Source organism: Kockovaella imperatae (genome assembly GCF_002102565.1).
Source record: "Kockovaella imperatae strain NRRL Y-17943 chromosome Unknown BD324scaffold_10, whole genome shotgun sequence".
Lineage (NCBI taxonomy): Eukaryota > Fungi > Basidiomycota > Tremellomycetes > Tremellales > Cuniculitremaceae > Kockovaella > Kockovaella imperatae.
In genome coordinates, this window is record NW_019028950.1 from 649,541 (window position 1) to 672,263 (window position 22,723).

Consider the following 22,723-nt stretch of genomic DNA (forward strand, 5'->3'; position numbering starts at 1 on the left):
CTCTTTGGCAGCGCCGAGGCGTTCACAGGAGAAAATTGGTTGTCTCTTGTCTGCTATTCCCACCGACACTTGGCTGAAGGGTTTGAGACGATAATTGAAGATGATCGAGTAGATGGTCGAACGTTTTAGGCTCTCTTCCGCGGGACGAAACTGGACTAGCAGCTATCGGCGGTGACACAGGAAGAGTAGAATGAACGAAAACACTCTCAAGACCAATCTGAGGCGCTCAATACAGTAGGTCCGTCAACAAGTAGGCCACTCACGTAAGGATCGCGAGATGCTCGCGCTTGAGACAAATGGATAAAGTGATCCTTTGGGGCGGTGTTCGTCCCTGGGCCGATGGCAGCTAGTTCAGTCATGCCTGAGCTGATAGATGACAGGTCTCCCAAGGATGTCGGTCCCAGGCGGACATGCGTAGGGGCGATGTTAATCGGATCCATCTCTTGCTTCGCGTTGGTGTGATCAGAGATCTCGGCCTGGGAGGGAATCGTCGTCGCCTGACAGGACGATATCAGCTTGATAGCAAAGGAAAGTTGTAGCTGACCTCTTCAAATATTGGATCGTCTTTCATCTGCGCCACCATAGTTGGAAATCTGAAAGCAGTCGATTGGGCCCTTGCAGTGTTTGGCTCTTTGATACCGGTGGACTGGAAGGACGAGGTGCTGAGGAAGCTTCAGGTTCACTGAGCTGTGAGTGGCAGAGCAAATCATGAGCGAGCAAATTCATCTTAAGATCTGAACTCACGACGATATCACTCGAGCCATTGCTTATCACTTCTGAGGTCGCTCGAGGAACCCCTCGTTCTGTCGCAGGGTCCAACTGGCTGCTGAGACTCTGCACAGTAGTCCTCAGCGTTTTGTCGTGTGGTGTCATGCACAAGTCAGCTGATCTCACCCCTGTCGATTCCGCCTGAATCTGTCCCGCCAGCAGCTGCCCATTCTCGACTGCCTCGTCGAGGCGCTCCTGCAATGCTTGATTACGTGCTTTGTGCTCGGTCAATGCACTCTCCTATTGAGCATTCAGCGCCTTCTCGATGCACATATGGCAGCTCACAGCGGCTTGCAGATGCTTTCGAGACTGATTGCGATCGTCCTCGGCCTTGCGTTGCATTTCAGCCTGTACAAAGATGTGAGCTCTCCAGAAAAACTGATCCACTCACATGCTGAGTCAACTCGTCGTTTCTTGCTCGAAGGCCCGTATTGTCGGCTCTGATCTGCTCAATCTTGTCTTTCAGCCTGGCTGTCTCTGACTGCGCCGATCAGGTCAGCAGAGGGCAACGTCCCAAGTGGAGGGGATTGGCACTTGCTTTGGAATCAGCCAACTGGACATTGCATCGTTCGAGGGAACCTTTGAGATTCTTGATGTGGTTTTGCAACTCCGCCACGACCCGAGCATTCACAGGTGGACCCCACCTGCCATTACGTCGTGCCTTTAAGACTCAGTATCGTAGGTGCCATTGATCCATCTCACTCACCGCTTGCTCAGCATCTACTGCTCGTTTCTCAGCTTTCATTCTCCCTTCAGCTTCTTGATCCTTCGATTTTTGGACCTCTGCCAACTTGTCATTGGCTTCCCGCAAGTGCTTGGCAAGCGTCGATTGATGCTTGCAAGCACTCATTTCCTTCACTTCGGCATCAACTCGAGCGGCATCAGCTGCTTCCCGCAGTGATCGCTCGGCATCGAGCTCCTTGGTCCGAGCATCGAGCTGAAGAGACAAGTTGGACAGATCATCCTCTAGTGTCTTGATGGTCGTTGCATCGGAAAGAAGGCGAACACTGGCCAATCCGAGGAGCTTGCTCGTCTCTTCGAGAGACTCATTCTTCGCTCGAGACTGATTCTCGAGCGGGGTACATTTAGCTCGCCATGTCTCCTGAGAAGGGATTCAGAGGGACGTCAAGGGAGGCCCTCTCACTGGCTCCATGCTTGCTTGTCGGAGCTGTGCGTGTAAAGCGTTTGTGCGGTGGTGCAGCTCTGCTGTCAAGTCCGCAACCTCTTCGCGATCCCGCCGACCGAGTCCGTCATTCTGCTGATCCAGACGACTTCGACCTGGCTGCTGGTAGGTCAAACTCGCTTCAGTCCTAGAGTCAACATCCACATGACTTACGTTCGCCTCTGCGCTAACCGAAGGCTTAAGAGACCGCCCTGAGAACAGAGGAGGGTTTTGGTTTCTGAGGCTGCCTGCGAGCGGCCGTTCGTCCAGGTACTTCTCAAGCCTCAATCTCTCGAACACCGAGTCCAGTGCGTCGCTCATTGGCATTTTTGCGCCTTCCTGTTCACGAGGGTTTCGTTCAGCACGATTCGAATAGTGGAGCTTCCGATACTCTTGCGTGTTGATGTTCGGGCCAGCGAACAGGCTAGTCTCGAGGGATACACTCGGTGACCAGTAATCTATTTGGTGCTCGACAGATCGAATGGGTAGTGCAGTGAAGCGTGAACGATAATTGTCAAGAGTCGAGCAGTGTTGAGCAACTGGAAAAGTCCTGATACACCGCGATCCGGTCCGTGCACTATCAAGTGTGAACTTGAAACCACCTGAGCGAGTTTGATCTTTTAGCTGTCCACCAATGGACGAAACAGTCGAGGTTGGATCAATGTAGTTATTTCGAGGATCTATCGCTCCGTGAGTATAGTCTACAGTCAGATAAGCTTGGATTGAGGCAGTGAGGGCTACATCCCGCTGGCGAACGGGACCCGTCTCCCTCAGTAGAGGCTCGGTACTTACAGCGCTGGCGTGAAGTAACTGGTATCTCTGATTCCTCTTCGCTTGGGTTGTCTTGATCATCTGTGAGTCTGCAGGTCGAACTAATCCTAACAACATTTTCTTGGTCGGACTCGAAACCCAGACGAAGTAATACTTGATCCTACGTAGCGCTCGTGTGGTGGCTCAACCAGTTGCCGACAGGGACTGACAAGACTTGGTGTAAGGTGTGACAACGTCAGCGCTGGGTCCTCCGGAAGTTCGATCAGTGTGAGACAGATTCTACATATATGCCCCGATGGGGCAGCTGTGCCAATCAAAGTCTGCATGGGTTGAGGAACCTGATGTAGTCCTAGGCGATAAAGCAAAACCGGTGAATACCCTTCTTTCTAGTCGAGGTTCATATCCGTTCCGCAATCGCAAGACGGTCCCGCCTCACTGCCACTGCAGACTCAAACGGCGGCTTCTCCCGCTTTTTCTCCTTCTCCTGGCCGATGAGGAGAGGCTGAAACACCAGGGGCATGGGGACGGGTCTCGATTCCAAACTCTGCAGCCGAAACATCTGGATTACATTCCTCGTCCCAGGCTTCTATGGCTCATGCAATGATGGCAGGGCAGGACAATTAAATGCAGTAAGCTCCTCGTCGAATCATGGGACAATAGAGATATCTCCAAGGCCCCATCACCTTTATCATGTCTTTCGAGATCTTACCCAACGATCATCCCAGCTCCCATCGGCCGCTTCCCCCCTCGCGGGCGAAGCGACGGTCTTTGTTACCGGGTACGGCCTCAGCTTCCGGACCTGAACTTGTTCAAGAGCTGAACAGAAATCCTATGACCTCTGCAAGAGGAGCGGGAACGATGGGTGGCTTGAGGGAAAGGACGGAGGAAGAGCTCAATGGAGCCAGCAGAGAAGCTATACAGGAGGCTCTGAAAGAAGAATGGGATGTCCGTGATAGGGTGAGTAATCCCAGAATCTTTGGAAGCTCATCTTGTCAGCTCCTACAGAAAGTCGAGAATCTCGAAGCGGATGTCGCGGCTGCCGAGCGGGCGAAGAAGGAACTCGCAACGAGCCTAAGGACGTTACAGTCTCAAGCGAAGGATGCATATCTCGAAGAGGTGGGTGGAGAACCATCACGCCCATCGGGAGGATCTGACACTCTAACTCAGACTCGGCTTGAGAGCGATCTTATGGAGCGAGATGAGGTGTTGATTAGACTTCGCGAGCGATTGTCCCAGGCGGAATCGCAAACTCGAGAGGCTCAGAAGAGAATTGCCGAGCAGGTGAGGCCGCCTTGAGACTCGGACACGCTGATCGTTTCTAGGAGGCGGCATTTGAAGCGGAACGAAGGGCACTGAAAGACCAAGAAACGCATTTGCAACAGCGCATCCGAGCCTTGCTCGCTGCGAAATCCTCCAAGCCTGTATCCCCTGTCTCTGAATCTCTCGACGACGGCCACATCTCCGACTTGAAAGACGAGTTGGCCTCACTGAAAGTCTCGAATTCTACACTCTTAGCTCAGCTCGACACTGTGAACAGAGAAGTGGGAGAGCTTCGTCAAGCCAATGTCGAGCTTCTGGAGGAGAATGCCGGTTGGGAATATCTTGTCAGAGAGCGGACTCTTTCCGGCAAGATGCCTGACATTGGCTGTGATGTGGTCTCAAGATATGACGATTCTCTTACGCCGTCTGGACGTGCAGGAGGGCATTTGGAGGCATTAGACGAAGAGTTGGAGATGGATGAACTCAACTCGGACCTGAATGCGCAATCTCCAATCTTGGAGGACGAGCATGTTTTTGTGAAGTCTTTGGATGGCGAGTCAGGCTCGATGAGCATCTCGTCCAGTGGTCATCTTGCGCCACCTAAAAAGGGCAAGATACGCAAGGTCGAATCTTTGGGGGATTTACCAGAAACTGGGGTCGGGTTGGATCTCGCGGCAGAACTTGGAAGGGCAGAGGTGGAAGTGGACGCAGGCCAGATGAGGGTGTGGGGCAAGGGCGACGAAGGCGAAGGTGCGTATGGTGATCGTTGTTTGGCCCAGACTGAGCTGGACCCAGCCATGCGAACGGAGATCAAAAATCTGAGGGAAGCCAACAAAGCCTTGACTTTATACTGCTCAAAGGTCAGTTCCACTACAGGACATAACACGCTTTCGGCTCACGGCATCCTAGATCATCGACCGCATTATCACGCAAGAAGGATTTGAGCAGATTCTCTCTGTCGATTACAAGACGCGCCGATTTGGCGCGAAGAAAAGCTCTGGTCCAATACGCGGTAGTTTGCAAGAGCTAGCGGATAACATGCAAGCTCAGACTGAGGTCAAGAAGGAGTCTCTGCCGGCGGAGATCAGCAGGAAGAGCGTCGAGAAGAAATCTAGGCCATTGAGCTTCTTTGGTCGGGCAACAAGTGACGTGACGACTGCAGAGCCTGAGAAGATGGAAGAGAACACAAAGCAAGAAGCGAAGATGGACAAAAGGGTAAGTGGAAGCCTTACCAACCTCGGACTAATGCAATTCCAGGCAAAGAGAGGATTCTCACTTGATCTCCGATCTCTTGGCTTCGGGTTACCGACTTTAGGCTCTCCAGCCGAGCCGAAGCCAAATCCTGCACTAAGACCGCTTGCGCTTGCGAACAAGACCAGCACGGCGACTCCTCCAGCATCAGAACCTACCACCGCCAGGCCTCCACGGAAAAGCTTTCCAGAAGAGGAAGACGAGGAGGATCGTCGGGAGCGTCATCGGATGGAAGCACATCTTCGGTTGATGGGTATTGAGAAGCCCTCTCCATCCGTCGAGGAACCCTACGCGTCGCGATCGAGCTACTGGGCAGGCAGACAGACATCAAGATCTCATCCACAACGATCTTCGTCAAGCGCCTCGTCTCTGTCCCGACAATCTTCAGGTGGCATTGCCAATTTCCGAGATGGGACGCCTTTGAGCCGGCTCTCGTCGCATCTAGGTTCACCGGAGCAGATGCCTCTTTCGCCGGGCACTCGTTATTCTTCGCCAGATTCAGTTGCAGCGGCCCTCAAGGCATTTGACAAGAGGGAAGAAGAGAGGACAAAAGCACTTGCACAGGGTAAGGCGACAACCGAGTATACCAGTCCCACGCCTAGTGCCATCCGGCGAGCTAGCGAAGCGAGGCGATCGGCTAGCCAGGAACAAGCGATGAAGGAAAGCGGGAGTGCCAATGAGCCGACCGGCGAGTGGAGAAGTTGTATCGAGAGACAGATCCTGATTGGAATGTGCGCGTTCGACGATCTTTGACGACCACGATGTTAGAATGCTTATGACCTTGATGACATGACGATATGACACATGTTTTGTATTTGCTCAGGTATACCTATGCGGGGTATCATCCACTTCGCTTCGATCCTTTACGCTGCTCTGAACCGCGAGTAAAAGCCCTTGCATTTTGCTTCAACCATCTCTTGGTGTGTCTCGGGTAGACTATCGAGCAATTGGCCTGGTGGAGGGTCAGTGCTGGAATAGGAACGAGATAGGGCACGGGTCTCACCTGGATTACCACCCCAGACTGTCATTGGAGGGACGACAGTCGCTTCGGGCAGTACAGTCTCAGGAAGGATGACTGCCAGATCCTTGATGATGACGAATTTACCCTGTGGTGAAAGTGTGAACAATGGTGACGAGGTAAAACGAGCATTTCACGCACAATGATGCAGTCCTTGCCGATTTCTACGCCTAGACCTATCTGAGCAGCTTCGACGACGCTGTTCTGGCCAATGGTCACGCAGTCTCCTATCCGTACGGGGTAGAATGTGAATGATCTGTGAATATATCAGGCGGGAGAGGTTCAGTACGGTACGAGATGGCAAGCCGATCACTTCACCCCTTGTAGATCTTTCCTGGTGGACGAATGACGACACCTTCTGAGATGTTGCAGTATCTTCCCATGGAAATAACTACATGTTGGCCAGCCGTATACCTCCGGAGATCGCCTCTGAGTACCGCTCCTAGATTATGGTCAGGATAAGGGGAACGCTCTTCGATCTTTCCGCTCATAGACTCGCCTGATTGTATAATAGACTTTCCACCAAGGATGATATTTGTAGCGCCAGTAATGACAGCCTTTCTCGATACTTTGTCTATGTTTGGGAATCAGAGACCATCATCATCCCGGTATCATCTGCAGCCTACTGCCTGTATCCGTTTCTGAATGCGCTTGCTGTCAGTTACCATCGCCAAGGATCGAATCGGCCCCCTCCCACCAATGTAAGTTCCCTTTTCATACGTCACCAAAGGGTCAAAAGCACCCATGTCACACGCCTTTGAAGCCCGATAAGGTATCACTGACCCATCTGAAGGCTTTGACCGCGCAAGTTTTAATGACAATGTGTATGACGGATTCCAGCATTTCGGTCCGTTTTTGTAACGCGTTCGGGTCCGACGTACAACCAGACGTATCGGTACTCATACTTTGACTTTGTGTCTATCTCTTCTTCCCGTTGCCTGCTTCCAATGGTAACGGCAGGTACCATGTCCTCCCCGATCCGTGAGGATCAGCCCACTGCGGGTCCCTCAAAATCGAGCGCCAGCCTCACGGAGAGAGTCATGGCTCGACTATCACAAGACTTTGCCAGTGGTACGTCCTGTCAAACTTCAGACTCTCCATGATGTGCTCATGTGCATTGCAGAGGGATCTTTGTCCCGACATCAGCAGATACAAGCTCGTCTACAGCTGGAAATCCTGGACCGTAAAGACCGGATAGCCCAATTGAAATCCGAACTGAGGCGTGATCAAGATCCGGGTAAAATGAGCAGAATACAGAGTCAAATAGGGGTGAGCGGAGCGCGCCAGTTGGATGCGCATGTTTGATGAAACCGGCCCCACTGATCTTCGACGACAGCAACTTATGTCTCAAATCAATGTTATCCGAGAGAAGGCCGCTGAAGCAGAGGCTATTGTCAAAGCTATCACCACCGACATCCAGAGGTTGGACACAGCTAAACGAAATCTCACGGGGGCAATTCAGACCTTGGAGAGATGGGAGATGTTGAGTCAGTCCAAGTCTGGTCTTTTCACATACGTTATATCATTAAATACTGGACTTCAGGGAATGCACACCAGCAGCTGCAAGACCTTTTGCCGACAAAGAATTATAGAGAGATGTCCACCGCCCTTTCGGTGAGCTGGCTTCCACTATTGTAGAACGCGTGGTTGACGATCTCTGAAGGCAGTGATGCACTTGATGACACCACTCAAGCCATTGAGCACCATCGCAGTAGTAGCGGAGCTGTTCAAATCTGCAGAGGAAGCCAGGAAATCAATACAAGAAAAGGTGGCCGCTGAGATGGACCTCTTGTAAGCCTGCGTCTTTCATTTGAGAAGCCTTGCTGAATCTCGCACGTTCAGCTTTCGCAATAGTCCCAATCAACCTGCTGACCCCGAGACCATCCGAAATGTCTGCCTTGTCATTGACGTTCTCGGAGGGGACTTCAGAAACCACATCGTCGAAAGATATCTGCAAATTGAGCTCGCGGAATATCGTCGCATCTTTCGATCGACCGAGGAGGTGGGCTGTCAGGTTGATTTCTCGGCAGGCAGACAGCACTGACTGTTTTTGTCAGGCTGGTCAGCTGGACAATGTTCCACGTCGATATGCTTGGTTTCGACGTGTCCTCAAATATCACGATGAGGAGACTGCGACACTCTTCCCATCCTCGTGGGAAGTTACAAGGCTACTGGTTGCAAATTTCTCCGAGTATACACGAGCAGACATGTCGAATGTTTTGGGGAAAGGCAAACCAAATGTCGCTGTCCTACTGGATGCCCTTCAGAGCACATTGGATTTTGAATCCGCCTTTGCCGCGCGATTCGAGATGCCCGTGAGTCTACCACAGAATAGCCTCGTCTGTTCTAACGTCAACGCAGTTCGAAGATGTGACTGTGGGTGGCCCAACTACTCAGACTCCAGGCAAATGGATCATCTCAAGCGTCTTCACGCCGTACTTTTCAGTGTATGTCGACGCACAAGATCGGGCCATCTCGGATATGCTCTCGCAATATCGTGGCGCTCGATCCCGCTCGTCGTTGGAAGGAGCAGTCGCAGACGAGACCGAGGCGACGGGTCCAACAGTCTTACCCAGCTCGACGGAGTTGTTCTACTTCTACGCTCAGACGTTGGAGCAGTGCGGCAAGTACACCACTGGGGAGCCCATGACAGCGCTCGCGAAGGTCTTTGGCAAATGGCTCAAGGTGTACTCTGGTAGGTACATGACATACCACAATCCCGTCATGTTGACGAGTGTTCCAGATGAAGTGCTTATTGCCGGCATGAAGCGGTTAGTCCATAAAAAACCCTTCAAGATTGGGAATGCTGATGAGAACGTAGCGATCTCAGTCGCAAATCTGTTGAGGGCAGGCTGAATCTGCAAGAAATTCGAAATGCTTGTGTCATCCTCAATACTGCCGAGTACTGCCAAAATACTTCTTTACAGCTTGAAGAGCGGGTCAAAGATAAGATCGATGACCAGTACAAGGAGGAGATCTCTTTCGCTGCGGAACGAGACACCTTTACGAGGTACGTTACATCGCCATCTCTGGGCGCGCAAGGTTCCTGTTGACACTTGCCAGCACGATCTCCCAGTGCATCACCACTATTCTCAGGGAACTAGAAGCCGCTTGCGAACCTGCTTTCTCAGCAATACTGAAGACTCCGTGGATTCACTTGGAGAACGTATCTGGACGATCGGCCTACGTCGTAGATCTCGTGGGGTGTATTAAGCAGGTTGCCGAGGTTGTACGGGCTAGGATCGAGTCAAAGAGATACCTGAGGACCTTCGCGGATCGTGCTGTTGGGTAGGTACAGATGTCAGATGAACGTTCTTCAAGCTGACTTTCGGCTCCTAGGGTCGTCATGGCTCGATTCACACAGGCTGTAGTTAAGAGCAGACCTTTGAAGAAGATCGGCGCGGAACAGGTGTGCAGAAAGATTTCTCACTAGCACTTTGCTGACCCTGAAGCAGATTCTTCTCGATGTCCAAGCGGTCAAGTCTTGCTTGTTGAGTCTTCCGGATCCACAGCCAGAAGCGGCCGCGAACGCGTAAGTCAATTCGGACTCCACGCACCCGGCGCTGATCCCGGTAAAGATACACGAAATATGTCACGAAAAACACTGGACAACTGGAAACCATGCTCAAGGTCGTGCTCGCTCCCGATGTGAGTGATCTGACTTCCATGTGATACCAAGCTGACAGATTTAGGATCCTCCGGAGGGCTTTGTCCAGAACTATTGTTTGCTCATTGGAGATAGGTCATTCAGCAACTTCCAGAAGGTAGGCACGGTCCATCCACTTCCGCGCTAATCTCAAATGCAGATTCTCGACCTTAAAGGCACGCCTCGGACAGATCAACAGAGGCTACTCGACATCTTTCTGTCGGTCACTTCGAACAAGGACGATTTGTCCGATACATCCTTTCTCACTGCTCTCGATATGGATCCATCAGCGGACAAGGGTGTCCTGTCGCCTACGGTTGGGCACCCGTTCTCGCCCACGGGCCCAAGCTCAGGTTTACCTGATCTTCTGAGTCGGGGAGGGAGTGTCGAGGGATCATCAAGAGATGGGCACCGGCCAGAATCTACCAAGCCTTTTGGTGACTTTAGGCGGTTGGTCAGCTTTGCGACTAGACCTAGGCCTGATTAGGCTCGGCTCGCACTTGGCGAGCATAATACAGGGCATGATCAAAATGATGCATCTGATGGGATGTGCGGCGGTGTCGTTAGTTGGTCCAGTATACCGGCTGACAGCAGTCGGGAGTAGCATCAAGGAGTCCGGGAGATTGCCCATGAGCGTATTGGTAGCAGACGAGCCGAAACTCGTACCACGCCGGAACTCGTACCACGCCGGGAATCAGAACCCTGTCGACAAGCTGTATCTTGCCGATCCCCACCTGACTATCGCAGTGTCCATGGGTCCAGACTCAATCTTCACGTCAAAGTCTATTATTTTGGTCTATCGTGTCTTTAGGTTCAAACGAAAGCAACACCGGATATTCGACTTGTGTTCATGGTCGTCACATTACGACCGTTGCGACATGATGGAACGTGTGGTAGTTGCAGAGTGAAGAAGACGCCATCGATGCATGTCAAGGTGGTTGGAGAATGTCATGAAATGATGCGAAGGACGCACTACCGTTCCAACAAAGGAAAACTAAACATGAACGGTACCGTTCCAACAAAGGACAACCGTTCAATGTTCATGTTTTCCCTTTGTTGGAACGGTAGTGCTGTTTTCCTTTGTTGTTCATGTTCTCCTCCTTTGTTGGAACGGTAGTTTGACCGGGAAAATGTCGCAGTAATTTTTTTTCTTTCGGCCAAGGCGGGTCACATGTCACACCAACACAGCACCGTACACAAACCCCGAATTAAGGTCAGGTGACGACAATGGCTTTTGGGGATTCCAACATTGTAAGACTGATACAGTCTTCAGTCACTCACTCACTCACTCACACAGATGGTCGGCAGTAGGAGTCCACGCAGGACTACCACTCTCACTGGTGAGCTCGATGATGCCCGGTGGGGAAATTTGGGCGGCGCTCGCACGGGTTGAAAAGGAGCTTAAAAAATTCCCAAACTTCGTAGCGTTGGCTGTCACCTGTCTCTTGGTGGTCGTCCTGCATATATGGATGGACCCTCTGCCATTCCTGCTGCCATCAGCATGGGTGAGTTGGCGTGAAATCAAAATCTATCCCCTCCCGTGGCTCGTGACCGATAAGCTGATACAATTGTTGGGATCGTCCCGCAGACTGCAGACGCAGAGGTTCCGGTTCGCGCTGTGCCTGGGAGGACGGGTGGTCAAGTCCCCGGATTTATGATACTGGATAATGTCTGGATCGTTGATCGGACATTCTGTAAGCCTCAGGAGTCACTGGGCAATTGGGACAACCCATTAACGCGCCCCCGCTTCCTCGCAGATATTCCTGAACGGCTGGACGGTGTCTCTGCCCACATGATCTCCAGCGATCCATTCAAGGTTGAAATTGGATCAATGGGTGATCCTTCTACGGCGGACATTCGCTTGGATGGTCTGACATGTGAATCATCTTCAAGGATCGACCTTGTGGGCCGGACTGACGCCTTATCCCTCACAGTACTGTTCAACGAAGCTGGATTTCATTTCATGTGGCATTATTACCATTTCGTAACGGAGGATCTTCTCGGTGGTCTTGCAGCTCTTGCAGCCACTCCGCGAGCCCATCGAAGAAACCTGATATCTTCAAACGCCGAATCTGATCCGCTGCCGGCACGTTTGGCGATCCCGTGGGAACCGGGCTGGCGGGATAGATGGGGCATGAACAATGTCGTCGTCAAGGCTATGTTCGGTGCGAGTGAGTATACACGCTGCGTCATACCTATCTAGAGCAAGTGCTCACCGTTGAATCCTACAGATGTCATCGATTCAGATCAATGGACGACCATGACTGCTGGAAACAAAACTGTCTTCTTGCCACAGGGTAGGGTTCAATTTCTTCCGCAGGCCAGGCTGCCAGACCTTTGTTTCTCACTAAATTGATATCCTCGCTGACTCTCCCTTGCAGTCCTCATTGTTGACCGATGGGCATCCCAGAATCACAACAAATTAGCGCAAGATTGGAACAAGATGGCATTGCCGGTCTACGCCCAAGCGAAACCGAAAGGATTCTTCGACCCAGCTCGACAAAAGGTCTTCAAGTCTCTGGGGATAGCCAAGCCAAGCGATCCTATACCTGTCATCGTGTATATCGACAGACAATCCACCGAAAGACGGATGAGTCAGGAGTCGCAATATGCGTTGTTGGCCCTCGGCGAGAGCATGCAAGCTCGTGGCGTCATACGTTGGAAACATGTCATCTTGGAGGATTTAACGCCAGAACAGCAAATCGAGATCGTGTCTGATGCCTCAGTAAGCAGTGCTGAGGGACTTCGAGCCGGAACTGATCGTCTATAGGTACTTCTTGGGATCCATGGGAATGGAATGACCCATCTTGTCTGGATGCCAGAAGGATCAACAGTGATCGAGGCGAGTCGAGGTCCGAAGCAGATAGCAATCATTTGTTGAACCTCTTCCCAACAGCTCTTCCCCTATGACTCCTTCATCCGTGACTATCAATGCGTCGCGGAGGTTTTGGGTTTCAACTACTTTGCCATAGTGAGCAATAACGGCCCTTGCTGCCCTATGGGTGGTGGACTAACGCCACACAGCAAAATGACAGTGTCCTCTTGAGAGAGGAGTGGAGTCGTCATATTGGCGAGCTGAATCCCAAGACTTTGCACAATGGGACTGAGATTCCAGTGAGGCGTGAGAGAGGTCGTCGTGGCTGATCACCCGGTGCAGCTTCATGTGCCGTTCCTAGAGGACATTCTGAGTATAATACTGTGAAAGGAGTTACCTCCTCCAGACCAGGAATCGGCTTTTCAACCAGCGTTAAAATGAGCGCCATGGTACCTCAAGAACGCCGGGCGAATAGAGCACACTGGCTGGACAGTGTTGACGATGGCTGGCTGCCGGAGAGCAAGGGGTCACTCATCAACCTGGTTGTATATAGATCTACAGCCTAATAATCAGGCCCCGATATGGCTTGAAGCGTGATGTGGCATATAAAGTCACGCTGTGAGAAGTTGCCGTTATCAGCCAAGCGACCCAGCTCGTCTCGCGATATGAGCAGCCTGTACACTGCACGACCGTGATTCATTAGCCTGGTCTCGAAGCATAGTGGATCGAGGCCAGTCATCCCGCCAGGGACCTTGAGCAGTACATAACGCTCTGCAAACGCGGATAGACAGTCAATTTGACGTGCGACCTCCTGCACCATCAACAGCTTCATTGGCCCAGAATCAGTCTTCACTTGATCTGAACTATCCCTTTCGTGCTCTGCCGCACCCGGCTCTCGCGCCCGCCACCAGACGTTTGCTCTCTCGGACGCAGGACGCATCACCTCACCGTCCTCACCACTTGTCTCCTCACGACCGCCGTTGCCCCGTCTCTCGGACCATGTCATCCTCTTCGCATGCTCCTGCTGCTCCTATCCCCATCTCATCACCTCCCTCCTCTTCACTCCACCGCAATACATCAACATCCAGAGGACCTAGACGCCAGTCCACATCGACGGGAACGAGCTCGGGAGGTCTTGGCAGAAGACCGTCGCGGGTCGTACATCCTCCCATGGTGCCGAAGATCTTATCCCATGACGAGGCTGTCGAAGCACTCCGGAGCTTTCTGAGAGAACGCTCGAGTTATGATGTATTTCCAGTATCATTTCGGCTGATCGTCCTGGATACGACTTTGAAAGTTAAGAAGGCCCTGGAGGTCATGTTGTTGTACAGTGAGTGAGGGAGGAGGAAGGGGGCATGAAACAGACCACCCTGTCCTGTATCGCAAAAGCAGGGCTAACTCACAACCAGATGTGGTATCTGCCCCGTTGTGGAACACAGCAGAGGCAAAATTTGCCGGTGAGTCACAATGCCAGCAGTCCAGCGAGCTCTTCTGATATATCTGTCAGGGATGTTCACCGTCCAAGATGTCATCCACCTGATACAGTATTATTATCACACCTCAAGTTGGGAAGGCGCGGCCGCAGACGTTGAACAGATCAGATTGTTCCGTATCAGAGGTACGCGCCCAAGCACTGGCTTCGACTTTAAGTCTGATCTATCCATGTAGAGGTCGAAAAGACTCTCAGCGTCCCTCCACCGCCACTCCTTTCCGTCCATCCCCTCAGACCTCTCTACGACGCCTGTAGATTCCTCATTCGCACACATGCTCGTCGTTTACCTCTGATAGACAAGGACACACAGACCAATGGAGAAGTCGTCATTTCCGTCTTGACCCAGTACAGAGTGCTCAAGTTCATCGCCACGAATGTGAGTCATTTCTCTGAGACTCAAATGGCTCTCGCTGATGTCAAATCCTCGACCCCTAGTGTCGCGATATCACCCAGTACCTCACCTCGACGCTTCAGGATCTCGGAATCGGCACATACGTTTCGCCCGAGCACGACTCTAACAGTGAAAATCAATTCTACCCCATCGCTACGGCTACGATGCAGACTGCCGTCTTCGATGTCGTTCATATGTTTTCGGAACGAGGTATCTCCGCTGTCCCGATAGTGGATGATAATGGCAAAGTCTTGGACCTCTACGAGACAGTCGATGTCATTGTAAGCTCATCTATCTCCTTCCACATCTCAGCTCATGACTTGCTCAGACGCTGGTCCGCAATGGCGCTTACCAAGCCTTGGACCTCACCATCGCTCAAGCTCTGAAACAACGTACAGCCGACTTCCCCGGAGTGGTGACTTGCTCTCCGAAGAGCTCACTCAGTGCCGTATTCAGCCTTATCAGAATGAGGAGGGTGCATCGATTGGTTGTCGTTGCTGGACCTGAGGATTCTCAACCCGGAAGATTAGTCGGTATAATCTCCCTCAGTGATATTATGAGGTCTTTGATGGTGAGTTTATTCGCTACCTGAACTAGATGCTCAAGCTTACGGCGTGCCCAGGGCAACGACGTGCCTCTCGGTGGCAGTGGTATAGGGGCTGTCCCAATCGATAGAGAATTACGAGAAGAGGCTGCAGAGACCGGTCATGAGCCGTTCACTCTGGGTCAGAGTGTAGAATGATTGAGTCAGTATGTGGGAGGTAGACTTGTACATGGGAACTATACAACGATGCATTCAGAACAAGGTGTATGCTACAGGCTCCATCCTGTCCATGGGTCGATTCTCCAAGTCTCCAAGGCTGAGCGGGCGTTCGAGGGGTGACCGTCACAAAGCAAGTCACGCTTAGCAGGCCGTGGATGAATTTTCGCACTCCCTTGGGATTCTCGTCCACAATCTGATCATTGCCTGTTCTTTTCTCCGACAGGTCGCGCCCATCCCGGTTTGCTGATTCTGAAGCGTCGTAAGAGCACCCTTCACCTGTCAGAACAGTCTTATCGAGTGCGGTATTGTATGTCCCGGTAGCAAGCGCACCAACTGTGGAGCCATTCCAGAAAGCCCAGAGGCCGCCGTAATTATCGAATTCGTAGCCTTCCAATGCTGCTGAGTACCTTCGAAGCTCGGCGTTGTTGTTGAAATAAAGACCTCGCGCTCTGGCATCTTCCACTGCGTCTTTGGGCAAAGCCTGAGCGATGATGTAGCTCATGACGAACAATGATACATTGAGTTCCAATCAGCTGAGAGTTGCTCCGGCCACCGTATCGGTCATAGTCATGCCGATCTCCGGATTCGCGGACGGTCAATTGATGACGTGCGGATTTCGGTTCGGTAGTCGATCTTCAACGTTAACTCCTTTGCTATACACAGAGATACATAGAACAAATGGGCGCTTACTTCAGCGCCGTATCCAGCATTCCTGCTCCGCCTGTCAAGTTCTTCTCCTTACTAGGCCTGTATCACCTCTTACCGATTCATTTCCCTCTCACTCTATGGGGGATCGATGCGCCGTTTGGCAGATTCGCAAGGCAAGATGGTCAGGGGAGTAAGCTGCTCTGGATGAATGGTGAGAGATGATCTAATAGCCATGAGGAAACAGACATTGATTTGAGTCTCAGGTAACATCGCTTGGGCAGCCATGGAAATCGTAGCTGTCAGTCATTGTCCCCTTCGTGATACCCGACTATCTGACCGAATGATTCTAGCCCCTGACAATGTTATACAACATTCTCAAGTCGCCTCGAGCCTTGTCGGCAAAATCGTTTATTATTGCTGTCAGGAGGCTTTCTTACCTTCATCGGGGAGCAGATTGGCTGACTTAGGTCAGGGCTGCTACATCACCCACTACATCCACCGTGCAATTATCTCTCCTCTGATTCTGTCTCCTTCGAGATCGCCTTCGAACATCATTGTACCCATTACAGCCGGGTCCTACAACTTGCTGTCAGTATGGTCGTTGTTGAGGATGCTCACAGTGTGACTGACTTTGATATAGTAACGCATACTGCCTGTACACCGCTCTGGCTTACTATCCTACGAATCGATCAGGCAAGGCGTTCTACGGCCTGCTGTCGGGCTGGGCGATTGGCTTGATCCTCAACAGTAGGTAGAGGCAGAAAAAGCATGCTCATCTCACGCTACGCCCAGTTGTGCATGATGAGATACTCAATGATCTTCGCCGACCTAAGCATGCTCGACGATTCGGCGGGCAATACCTATCAGAAGAAGAGAAGGACAAGAAAGCCTCGGGAGGTCGATATGCTATTCCTAGAGCCGGGCTGTACAGCCTCGTCTCGCATCCCAATTACCTGGCAGAATGGTGAGTCTACATTCGTCTCCGATTGATTTGGCTGATCGGATAATCCGAAATGCAGGTTCGAATGGATCTGCTTTGCCTGTGCCTCTGCGCCTTCTTTGTTCATCTCAGTCCCAGATCACAAGATACCGTTCGTCAGTGATTATTGGCAACCTCAACAGCTTCTTCATCCTAGTTGGATGTTTGTAGCTTTCTTGATCGCATCAATGCTGCCTCGAGCTATAAGAACTCAAAGATGGTACGAAAAGACCTTTGGAGTGCGATTTCCAAAGGGGAGAAAGGTCATCATACCGTTCATCCTGTAAAAATGGTATTCATGCATCAAGTATAGCCGGCTCAAGCCTATGCTGGATCTGGCAAAAAAGGATAGCTATCCCGCTTGATTATTCCTCGACGACTACTGGGGCGTATTCGCCGTCCTCAATATCGTCGTCGTCATCGACGGCTTCTCCAACAACGATGGGTTTGAGATCCCATCTCCACTTAACCACGACCCCTTGTAAGAGCTTCCAAGCCTCTTGTATCCGTGCACGATCGTCTGCTATCCAATCCACCATTCCGGATCCAAGATTACCACGTAGGTACTCTAACTCATCTAGGAAAAAGAGGTCCATCTCCGGCAGCTCGCTTTCGAAGATCGTCTCAGGTAAGGCGTCGAATTGAGCAGTCAGGCTTCGAAGGAAAGCCGTGTATAGAGATGCCAAATCATTCGTCGTTCCAGTATCTATGTAGGAGGATGGTGATTGAAGTAAATCTGCTGAGCGTGTGAGAAGGGCGAAGAACCGCTTGTACACCATGAGGCATGAATATGATGAGAGGTGGAGTAGGAGGACAAAGGAGAGCTGCAGGTAGGATAGGATCCTCATATATTCTATATTGATGAGCGGGCGGATCTGCATTCTAGAGCTGAATCCACACTCACTATTGTCGAACTTCTTTTTGATGAGCTCCCCCATGAGCCAGCTCTTGTCCTGAGAGTATCTTGTGACTTCGTCACCAACAGCTCCTGATCTCCAGCTCCGCCTCAAGTCGAATTTGGGGAATGTCAATCGCTTAATTTCTCCCTTCGAGGCATCCAATAAGGGTTTCCCGTTCCGCAGTGATGCTTTCTTCAGCTCTCCCAATTCATCCTCCTCTCCATCTACCAACATGATTCCATCAACGCGTCCATCAGGACCTACGACTTCATCCAGGATACGTTCATCGATCAGATTGGTCAACTGGGACCATTTTTCTGAATTGTTAAATGGGTACGGTGCCAGCTCTGGGTCCAACGTCCGAACATGATCATCCGATATGATCGATACCTGATCGGTGTCCTGCGTAGCTATCGACTCTGTAGCGGTGTCATAGGATAAAACGAGCCGTTCTTTTGGTTTTGTTATTCGAAGGAGAGCAGATTTAATGGGAATGGTAGATGGTCCAGGTGTAGATGAGGGAGGAGGAGACCAAGTGATCAGGTGGAGACCAGGAGGCAAGAATTTTATCCCTGAGAATCGACGAGTGACATGGTATCTAGTCGCAAGAGTCAGCTCTTATGCCTCTCAATTGTCGGTCGTGCCATCCGACACGCTTGTCGAGCCGCCTACTCCTCTGATCTCCCAAAGAAGCTCGACTCACGTTCCATCAATGCCGAATTCGCTACCTTGCGGGAGATCAGATATGATGATAAAGCCTCCAGCCTCGAAAAGAGCTTGAGCTTGAGCTGAGGTGAGCCTATCCATTGCTCAGAGACGCAGCGCAAGTTAGAGGGTGTCTTTTCATTATTTTTAGGATTGTTCGCCCGAAATCTTTTTTGGGTCGATCTGACGTCAGATTCGATCGTATTTTTTGAGAGGAAGGTGGAGGCAAACTCTGCGCGGGGCATACATTGATCTACATCATCATCATCGTTCTCTTCAATCACATCTACAGCTGTGGAACTGCCTTGGATCTTGGAGAGCTGTCAAGACCTGAACATCATTAGCCTGAGCCTGCCCAACCCGTTGTTGGACTTGTAAGAAGACTGACGGATCTTCTGGCCGCCCTGATTGGCTTGGAACCAACCATGAGCTCGCTCACCTCCACCATATCAGGATCAAGCAACTCGCCGGATCTGGGTGATGCTGAGGGTTACCTTCTTCTGACCATTCAAGATAGCAATGTGAAGCAGGTGAGTGCGCGATAGTGGCACGCAGGCATGCATATGTTTAAGCAAGCCCTCAGGTCATAGAGGGTCAGGCCATTCTCTTGGCGCGAGGGGAACTCAGGTAAGCGACTCTCCACTGTGTCCCAGGCGCGTGTCAAACTGATCCCCTCTATAGGATCGAATGCGTCTCTGTACCAATACCTCCAGAGGTAGGGCATCAGACGGCCAACCCATTCGCACCATCACCATCGGATCCACCTGTCCCAACGCATGATTTCTGGCTTATTCTAAAAATTGGCGAATCGTTCGAAAAGGTCTTGATTCCAAAACAGCATCTGCAGCCTCTGCCTCAGCCAGTAGAAGGCGTTCAATACCACATTCCTTCGGAGAAACGCAAAGACATGTACTTGAACCTCATGCTGCCCAAGCCATCATCTTCAGCGGATCTGGAAGACCTTGAGTCGTTCGAGGTCCTTTTGAGGCAATATGAATGTCTAGGAGAGAAAGCCACGGCACTTGACGGGGTAGAAGCGAAGCCGTTGGGAAGCTCGACATTCTCTGGAATTAACGCTTCTTCGTCCGAGCCTTTACCCGAAGCAGTCCGTGGCAAGCTGCTGCTCGTCAATGAGGATAATGGAGAAATCATAGGAGAAATGGATCAGGAGATGACAGCGGAGGAAGGAGCCAATATCGCCGCAACGGACAAATCCAGACCTGTCGTACTCGATTTCGGAGGTGATATACAAGGATACTCTCATTCGGTCAAGGTCAAGACGTTCAAAGAGGAAGATATGGACGATTGGATGCTCAGAGGTGCACACAATCTGAGGTCGGCTGTCATACCTTGGTCCGAGAAGCCAAGCATGCTGACTTATCACTCAGCACAAAGATCCTTTCGTTTGGCCAGTGGTCATCGAAGAAGATGAATGAAGGCTCAGAAGCTTTCATCCGCAACACTACACCTCGAGCTGAGCCCGTCAAATTCTCGCCGACCACCAAGAACAACATCCGAAAGGCGCATAATGCGAGCGCGAAGAGCCTGGTGGTGACAAAGAAGACTATGAAGAAGATTGACGATGTGAGCTGCATAATGTCTCAGTACGTCATTGCTGACGGCGCCTCACAGGCCATCGGCAAGGTGATCGACGTTGGCTTTGAGAAAGGTATTGATCCGGCTGTCGAGGCCATTAAGCAACGCCGTGGGTCGAGGGATAGTCTCACTGGCTCGCCAATGTTGTCTGGGTCTCCAAGATCCGGGTCACTCCTAGCTAGTCCCGTCGGCCGACGAGTCTCTCCATCCACGTCACCGATCACTGGTGACAATTCGCCAGAGCCCCGCAACAGTCTTGAAAGTGGCGTTTCGGCTCTCGAACTGGACGACAAATTAGCCTCTTCTCCACAAGCAGCATCTCCTCCGATCCCTCCCAAACCTAGTCATCTTTCCCCTGGCAGGAGTGCGACCAGCCCACCGAGCAGTATTTCGGCGAGCCCAAGTAGCAGCGGAATCAGAATTCCTCTGGCTCAACGTCTGGCGTCTGTCTCTGTAGAAGGGTCAGACCCCAACAGGGTGATCGGAAGACAGATTCCCATCCCAGAGGACGGTGAATTGTTCGCAAAACAGATAACGGAGGAACCACGGTCGTTCCGAGACAGGACCACCTCCTCTTCTTCGTCGACCACAGATAAAGCAAAGAGCCTGTTCAAGCGATTCATCAATTCTGCCGAAGTTGTTTTGAGCAGCGTCGAGGCAACGACGAGCGATCTCATTACAAACGGCACGAACGCAGCAGCGAGTGCTGCTCAGTGAGTAGATACTATCTAAATGACATTTCTTGGCTGATCACTTTTCAATTTTCGCTATCAGTCACAAATACGGTCCTGATGCTGGACAAGCTACAGCGTTGCTCGGCGGGTCTGTTCGAAATGCCGTTGTCATCTTTGTGGATGCCCGAGGAGTTGGACGCAAAGCTATCGTCACTCGTACAGCCAAAGGCGTCTTCAAGGGCGGTATGAAATTGGCGAATGGAAAAGAGGTTCATCTTCAGGGCGAAGGTGAAAAGGGAGAAGATGGTCGAGTTGTGGAAGCGGGACAGATTGAGGAGACGAAAGAGGGTGATATAGTAGTTGGTGTACCGCAGGAGGGCAACTTGATTGATATCGAGGACGAAAAGGGTTTCCGAGTCGAAACGACAGCTATACCTGCCGCAAAACATTCTCCGCTTGCTGCTTGAAACTCAAGATACATGTACTGTATCACGCTTTTGCCCTTCATGTCACATTGCTGATGAATGGTCTACACGTCGTCCATTTGAAAGATCCGACTACTACCGCTGCTACTGCTTTCGTCCTATGAAGGAGGGTCAGCATTGACGGAGTAAACTCAGGCATTAGGGACTATGCTGACCTCTGGGTCTACTGGCCACTGATTATGATTATTATTATAGATTCACCGGTGGCTCATACAGACTTACATCGGACCACGCGTGCCCGGGACACAACAGGAGCCTGATATTCTTCAAGAGATGAAGATGCCCATCATGAGGGATGTTGAGTTGGAGGATATCCGCGACGGCTGCGACTGTCAACAGATCCACAAGAAAAATTGTCACTTTGCACACGATTGTGTATACATAGAGGTCTCACAGGCATGTAGGAAGCCGCTCACTGACCTTGCAAGGCGATATCGCAGGTTTCTTGCCACATTCCCTCATCGTCCTAAGGGATTAACAGACGTCGTCAGTCTTGTGGTCTGTGGCAAGAGTGATTTTCTTGACTGACCCATAATTCCTGCATATCCTCCCAGATACCTGCCATCCACCCGACCATCCGTCTCCTGAACGTCAATATCAGCTTAACAGCCACGAAAGGCGAAGATCGCATGGAAGGGAAACCCAAGTCCGCCTCACAATGCATGGCGTCCTTCTTTGTCGCCGTAACCCCAAGCTGACTTGAGCGTCTCTGCGGCGTGCTCTAGTCTATCTTGCAGGAAGAGGTTGGCTTCGGTGGGATCCATAGACCAGATTAGAGGTTATAGCTCTTGGACGTTTAGCAGCCCGGGGGGATGGCTGTTGTCTGGAAGAGTGAGTTGAATGACAGGGCTTGCGTTCCAAGGATGATCCGAGCGTCTCAAAATTGTACGCTCGAAATGGCACAGTTGTCCCTTAGTCCCAAGATTGACCGGAGGGTGCGAGCTCAGCTGACTTGACGTTGCTTAATGGACGGCAGAAGAGTAGCTGAAGGATAGCTCACGGATAGATTAAGATTGTCGGTGGCGGGAGAAGCCTGGAAAACAAGAGGATGACCAAAGTCTGACGGTGCGGCACATTGCTGTTCTTGTCTGTTTGATGCAAGTGTCCGTACCTACACTACTGTACGTGAATGCACCTCCTTCAGTGGCAACAGGCAGGTATGTCCTTTCCCCTTTTGGTGAAGGCCGTGAAATTTGCCTCGTAGCCTCCATTGCCACTCGAGTCAAGCGAAGATTGTTCAGAACTAGTCCTGAATACTGAGGCAGGTGGAATCAAGGACACTCAATCGCTTCCAGATCAGGTGGAGAAGTCCGAGCGGGCTCGGCTCGTAGCGCGTGTCCTACCTACAAGCGATGGGTTCAAGAGAGCACAGAGAGACAGACATGCGCCTCGGGTTAAAG

At 51.4% G+C, this 22,723-nt stretch overlaps 10 protein-coding genes across 10 annotated transcripts; 6 read left to right on the forward strand and 4 right to left on the reverse strand.

Moving 5' to 3' along the window:
• Positions 1–22: 22 nt before the first annotated feature.
• Positions 23–2,818, reverse strand: BD324DRAFT_652340 (hypothetical protein; the record flags this gene model as incomplete). Its single annotated transcript, XM_022018473.1, has 11 exons — positions 23–217; positions 264–497; positions 545–646; positions 745–834; positions 895–1,008; positions 1,054–1,116; positions 1,160–1,245; positions 1,303–1,429; positions 1,475–1,870; positions 1,913–2,050; positions 2,105–2,818. The coding sequence occupies 11 exons, from the start codon at positions 2,816–2,818 to the stop codon at positions 23–25; spliced, it is 2,259 nt and encodes a 752-aa protein (XP_021869969.1).
• A 331-nt stretch (positions 2,819–3,149) lies between these two features.
• On the forward strand, positions 3,150–6,015 carry BD324DRAFT_631779 (hypothetical protein). The gene is made up of 7 exons (XM_022016462.1): positions 3,150–3,658; positions 3,698–3,817; positions 3,869–3,982; positions 4,024–4,711; positions 4,757–4,821; positions 4,871–5,176; positions 5,219–6,015. The coding sequence occupies exons 1-7, from the start codon at positions 3,392–3,394 to the stop codon at positions 5,963–5,965; spliced, it is 2,307 nt and encodes a 768-aa protein (XP_021869970.1). The 5' UTR covers positions 3,150–3,391; the 3' UTR covers positions 5,966–6,015.
• Positions 6,016–7,047, reverse strand: BD324DRAFT_631784 (trimeric LpxA-like protein). The gene is made up of 7 exons (XM_022016463.1): positions 6,928–7,047; positions 6,857–6,871; positions 6,730–6,804; positions 6,549–6,672; positions 6,372–6,486; positions 6,216–6,318; positions 6,016–6,164 (listed from the first exon to the last, which is right to left on the reverse strand). The coding sequence occupies exons 1-7, from the start codon at positions 6,974–6,976 to the stop codon at positions 6,076–6,078; spliced, it is 570 nt and encodes a 189-aa protein (XP_021869971.1). The 5' UTR covers positions 6,977–7,047; the 3' UTR covers positions 6,016–6,075.
• Positions 7,048–7,123: 76 nt separating this feature from the next.
• BD324DRAFT_631786 (Vps53-like protein) lies at positions 7,124–10,424 on the forward strand. The gene is made up of 16 exons (XM_022016464.1): positions 7,124–7,301; positions 7,354–7,499; positions 7,567–7,717; positions 7,774–7,844; positions 7,894–8,021; positions 8,073–8,232; positions 8,288–8,545; positions 8,592–8,925; positions 8,974–9,001; positions 9,052–9,240; positions 9,294–9,518; positions 9,570–9,639; positions 9,686–9,762; positions 9,809–9,878; positions 9,923–9,994; positions 10,037–10,424. The coding sequence occupies exons 1-16, from the start codon at positions 7,178–7,180 to the stop codon at positions 10,361–10,363; spliced, it is 2,430 nt and encodes an 809-aa protein (XP_021869972.1). The 5' UTR covers positions 7,124–7,177; the 3' UTR covers positions 10,364–10,424.
• A 695-nt stretch (positions 10,425–11,119) lies between these two features.
• BD324DRAFT_81109 (hypothetical protein) lies at positions 11,120–13,360 on the forward strand. The gene is made up of 11 exons (XM_022019252.1): positions 11,120–11,216; positions 11,302–11,381; positions 11,465–11,570; positions 11,634–11,753; positions 11,811–12,047; positions 12,108–12,173; positions 12,258–12,601; positions 12,647–12,718; positions 12,773–12,847; positions 12,901–12,990; positions 13,034–13,360. Exons 1-11 carry the CDS (start codon positions 11,174–11,176, stop codon positions 13,076–13,078), a joined length of 1,278 nt encoding a protein of 425 aa, XP_021869973.1. The 5' UTR covers positions 11,120–11,173; the 3' UTR covers positions 13,079–13,360.
• Positions 13,361–13,690: 330 nt separating this feature from the next.
• Positions 13,691–15,316, forward strand: BD324DRAFT_652345 (hypothetical protein; the record flags this gene model as incomplete). Its single annotated transcript, XM_022018474.1, has 7 exons — positions 13,691–14,021; positions 14,101–14,148; positions 14,199–14,309; positions 14,360–14,559; positions 14,619–14,855; positions 14,903–15,145; positions 15,197–15,316. The coding sequence occupies 7 exons, from the start codon at positions 13,691–13,693 to the stop codon at positions 15,314–15,316; spliced, it is 1,290 nt and encodes a 429-aa protein (XP_021869974.1).
• A 660-nt stretch (positions 15,317–15,976) lies between these two features.
• BD324DRAFT_631804 (hypothetical protein) lies at positions 15,977–17,283 on the forward strand. The gene is made up of 7 exons (XM_022016465.1): positions 15,977–16,196; positions 16,249–16,283; positions 16,336–16,404; positions 16,458–16,573; positions 16,626–16,732; positions 16,778–16,949; positions 17,005–17,283. The coding sequence occupies exons 1-7, from the start codon at positions 16,016–16,018 to the stop codon at positions 17,249–17,251; spliced, it is 927 nt and encodes a 308-aa protein (XP_021869975.1). The 5' UTR covers positions 15,977–16,015; the 3' UTR covers positions 17,252–17,283.
• Positions 17,284–18,703, reverse strand: BD324DRAFT_631806 (A1 cistron-splicing factor). Its single transcript, XM_022016466.1, has 3 exons — positions 18,567–18,703; positions 17,869–18,461; positions 17,284–17,817 (listed from the first exon to the last, which is right to left on the reverse strand). The coding sequence occupies exons 1-3, from the start codon at positions 18,668–18,670 to the stop codon at positions 17,330–17,332; spliced, it is 1,185 nt and encodes a 394-aa protein (XP_021869976.1). The 5' UTR covers positions 18,671–18,703; the 3' UTR covers positions 17,284–17,329.
• A 107-nt stretch (positions 18,704–18,810) lies between these two features.
• On the forward strand, positions 18,811–21,412 carry BD324DRAFT_631808 (hypothetical protein). Its single transcript, XM_022016467.1, has 6 exons — positions 18,811–19,098; positions 19,152–19,195; positions 19,250–19,903; positions 19,957–20,152; positions 20,201–20,877; positions 20,939–21,412. Exons 1-6 carry the CDS (start codon positions 18,994–18,996, stop codon positions 21,303–21,305), a joined length of 2,043 nt encoding a protein of 680 aa, XP_021869977.1. The 5' UTR covers positions 18,811–18,993; the 3' UTR covers positions 21,306–21,412.
• BD324DRAFT_81364 (hypothetical protein) lies at positions 21,406–22,176 on the reverse strand. The gene is made up of 4 exons (XM_022019253.1): positions 21,981–22,176; positions 21,853–21,907; positions 21,744–21,789; positions 21,406–21,646 (listed from the first exon to the last, which is right to left on the reverse strand). Exons 1-4 carry the CDS (start codon positions 22,085–22,087, stop codon positions 21,513–21,515), a joined length of 342 nt encoding a protein of 113 aa, XP_021869978.1. The 5' UTR covers positions 22,088–22,176; the 3' UTR covers positions 21,406–21,512.
• Positions 22,177–22,723: the final 547 nt, after the last annotated feature.

What these genes read in the sequence shown, in the direction of transcription:
- BD324DRAFT_631779 (XM_022016462.1), top strand. Translation starts at nt 3,392, where the DNA reads ATGTCTTTCGAGATCTTACCCAACGATCATCCCAGCTCCCATCGGCCG. An exon ending in AGGATGCATATCTCGAAGAG is followed by an intron (nt 3,818 to 3,868) that starts GTGGGTGGAGAA and finishes ACTCTAACTCAG; the next exon opens with ACTCGGCTTGAGAGCGATCT. An exon ending in CAAGGGCGACGAAGGCGAAG is followed by an intron (nt 4,712 to 4,756) that starts GTGCGTATGGTG and finishes AGCTGGACCCAG; the next exon opens with CCATGCGAACGGAGATCAAA.
- BD324DRAFT_631784 (XM_022016463.1), bottom strand. Translation starts at nt 6,976, where the DNA reads ATGGGTGCTTTTGACCCTTTGGTGACGTATGAAAAGGGAACTTACATT. An exon ending in AAAGTCTATTATACAATCAG is followed by an intron (nt 6,673 to 6,729) that starts GCGAGTCTATGA and finishes ACCATAATCTAG; the next exon opens with GAGCGGTACTCAGAGGCGAT. An exon ending in AGTCTGGGGTGGTAATCCAG is followed by an intron (nt 6,165 to 6,215) that starts GTGAGACCCGTG and finishes ACCCTCCACCAG; the next exon opens with GCCAATTGCTCGATAGTCTA.
- BD324DRAFT_631786 (XM_022016464.1), top strand. Translation starts at nt 7,178, where the DNA reads ATGGTAACGGCAGGTACCATGTCCTCCCCGATCCGTGAGGATCAGCCC. An exon ending in GCCGCTGAGATGGACCTCTT is followed by an intron (nt 8,022 to 8,072) that starts GTAAGCCTGCGT and finishes TCGCACGTTCAG; the next exon opens with CTTTCGCAATAGTCCCAATC. An exon ending in AGGTCGTGCTCGCTCCCGAT is followed by an intron (nt 9,879 to 9,922) that starts GTGAGTGATCTG and finishes TGACAGATTTAG; the next exon opens with GATCCTCCGGAGGGCTTTGT.
- BD324DRAFT_81109 (XM_022019252.1), top strand. Translation starts at nt 11,174, where the DNA reads ATGGTCGGCAGTAGGAGTCCACGCAGGACTACCACTCTCACTG. An exon ending in AAGGATCAACAGTGATCGAG is followed by an intron (nt 12,719 to 12,772) that starts GCGAGTCGAGGT and finishes TCTTCCCAACAG; the next exon opens with CTCTTCCCCTATGACTCCTT. An exon ending in GTTTCAACTACTTTGCCATA is followed by an intron (nt 12,848 to 12,900) that starts GTGAGCAATAAC and finishes AACGCCACACAG; the next exon opens with CAAAATGACAGTGTCCTCTT.
- BD324DRAFT_631804 (XM_022016465.1), top strand. Translation starts at nt 16,016, where the DNA reads ATGGGCGCTTACTTCAGCGCCGTATCCAGCATTCCTGCTCCGCCTGTC. An exon ending in GCCGGGTCCTACAACTTGCT is followed by an intron (nt 16,574 to 16,625) that starts GTCAGTATGGTC and finishes ACTTTGATATAG; the next exon opens with TAACGCATACTGCCTGTACA. An exon ending in GATTGGCTTGATCCTCAACA is followed by an intron (nt 16,733 to 16,777) that starts GTAGGTAGAGGC and finishes CGCTACGCCCAG; the next exon opens with TTGTGCATGATGAGATACTC.
- BD324DRAFT_631806 (XM_022016466.1), bottom strand. Translation starts at nt 18,670, where the DNA reads ATGGATAGGCTCACCTCAGCTCAAGCTCAAGCTCTTTTCGAGGCTGGA. An exon ending in GAATTCGGCATTGATGGAAC is followed by an intron (nt 18,462 to 18,566) that starts GTGAGTCGAGCT and finishes TCTTGCGACTAG; the next exon opens with ATACCATGTCACTCGTCGAT. An exon ending in CAAAAAGAAGTTCGACAATA is followed by an intron (nt 17,818 to 17,868) that starts GTGAGTGTGGAT and finishes TCATCAATATAG; the next exon opens with AATATATGAGGATCCTATCC.
- BD324DRAFT_631808 (XM_022016467.1), top strand. Translation starts at nt 18,994, where the DNA reads ATGAGCTCGCTCACCTCCACCATATCAGGATCAAGCAACTCGCCGGAT. An exon ending in AAGATAGCAATGTGAAGCAG is followed by an intron (nt 19,099 to 19,151) that starts GTGAGTGCGCGA and finishes GCAAGCCCTCAG; the next exon opens with GTCATAGAGGGTCAGGCCAT. An exon ending in TTGGCGCGAGGGGAACTCAG is followed by an intron (nt 19,196 to 19,249) that starts GTAAGCGACTCT and finishes TCCCCTCTATAG; the next exon opens with GATCGAATGCGTCTCTGTAC.
- BD324DRAFT_81364 (XM_022019253.1), bottom strand. Translation starts at nt 22,087, where the DNA reads ATGGATCCCACCGAAGCCAACCTCTTCCTGCAAGATAGACTAGAGCAC. An exon ending in AAAGAAGGACGCCATGCATT is followed by an intron (nt 21,908 to 21,980) that starts GTGAGGCGGACT and finishes ATTGACGTTCAG; the next exon opens with GAGACGGATGGTCGGGTGGA. An exon ending in AGGATATGCAGGAATTATGG is followed by an intron (nt 21,790 to 21,852) that starts GTCAGTCAAGAA and finishes TTAATCCCTTAG; the next exon opens with GACGATGAGGGAATGTGGCA.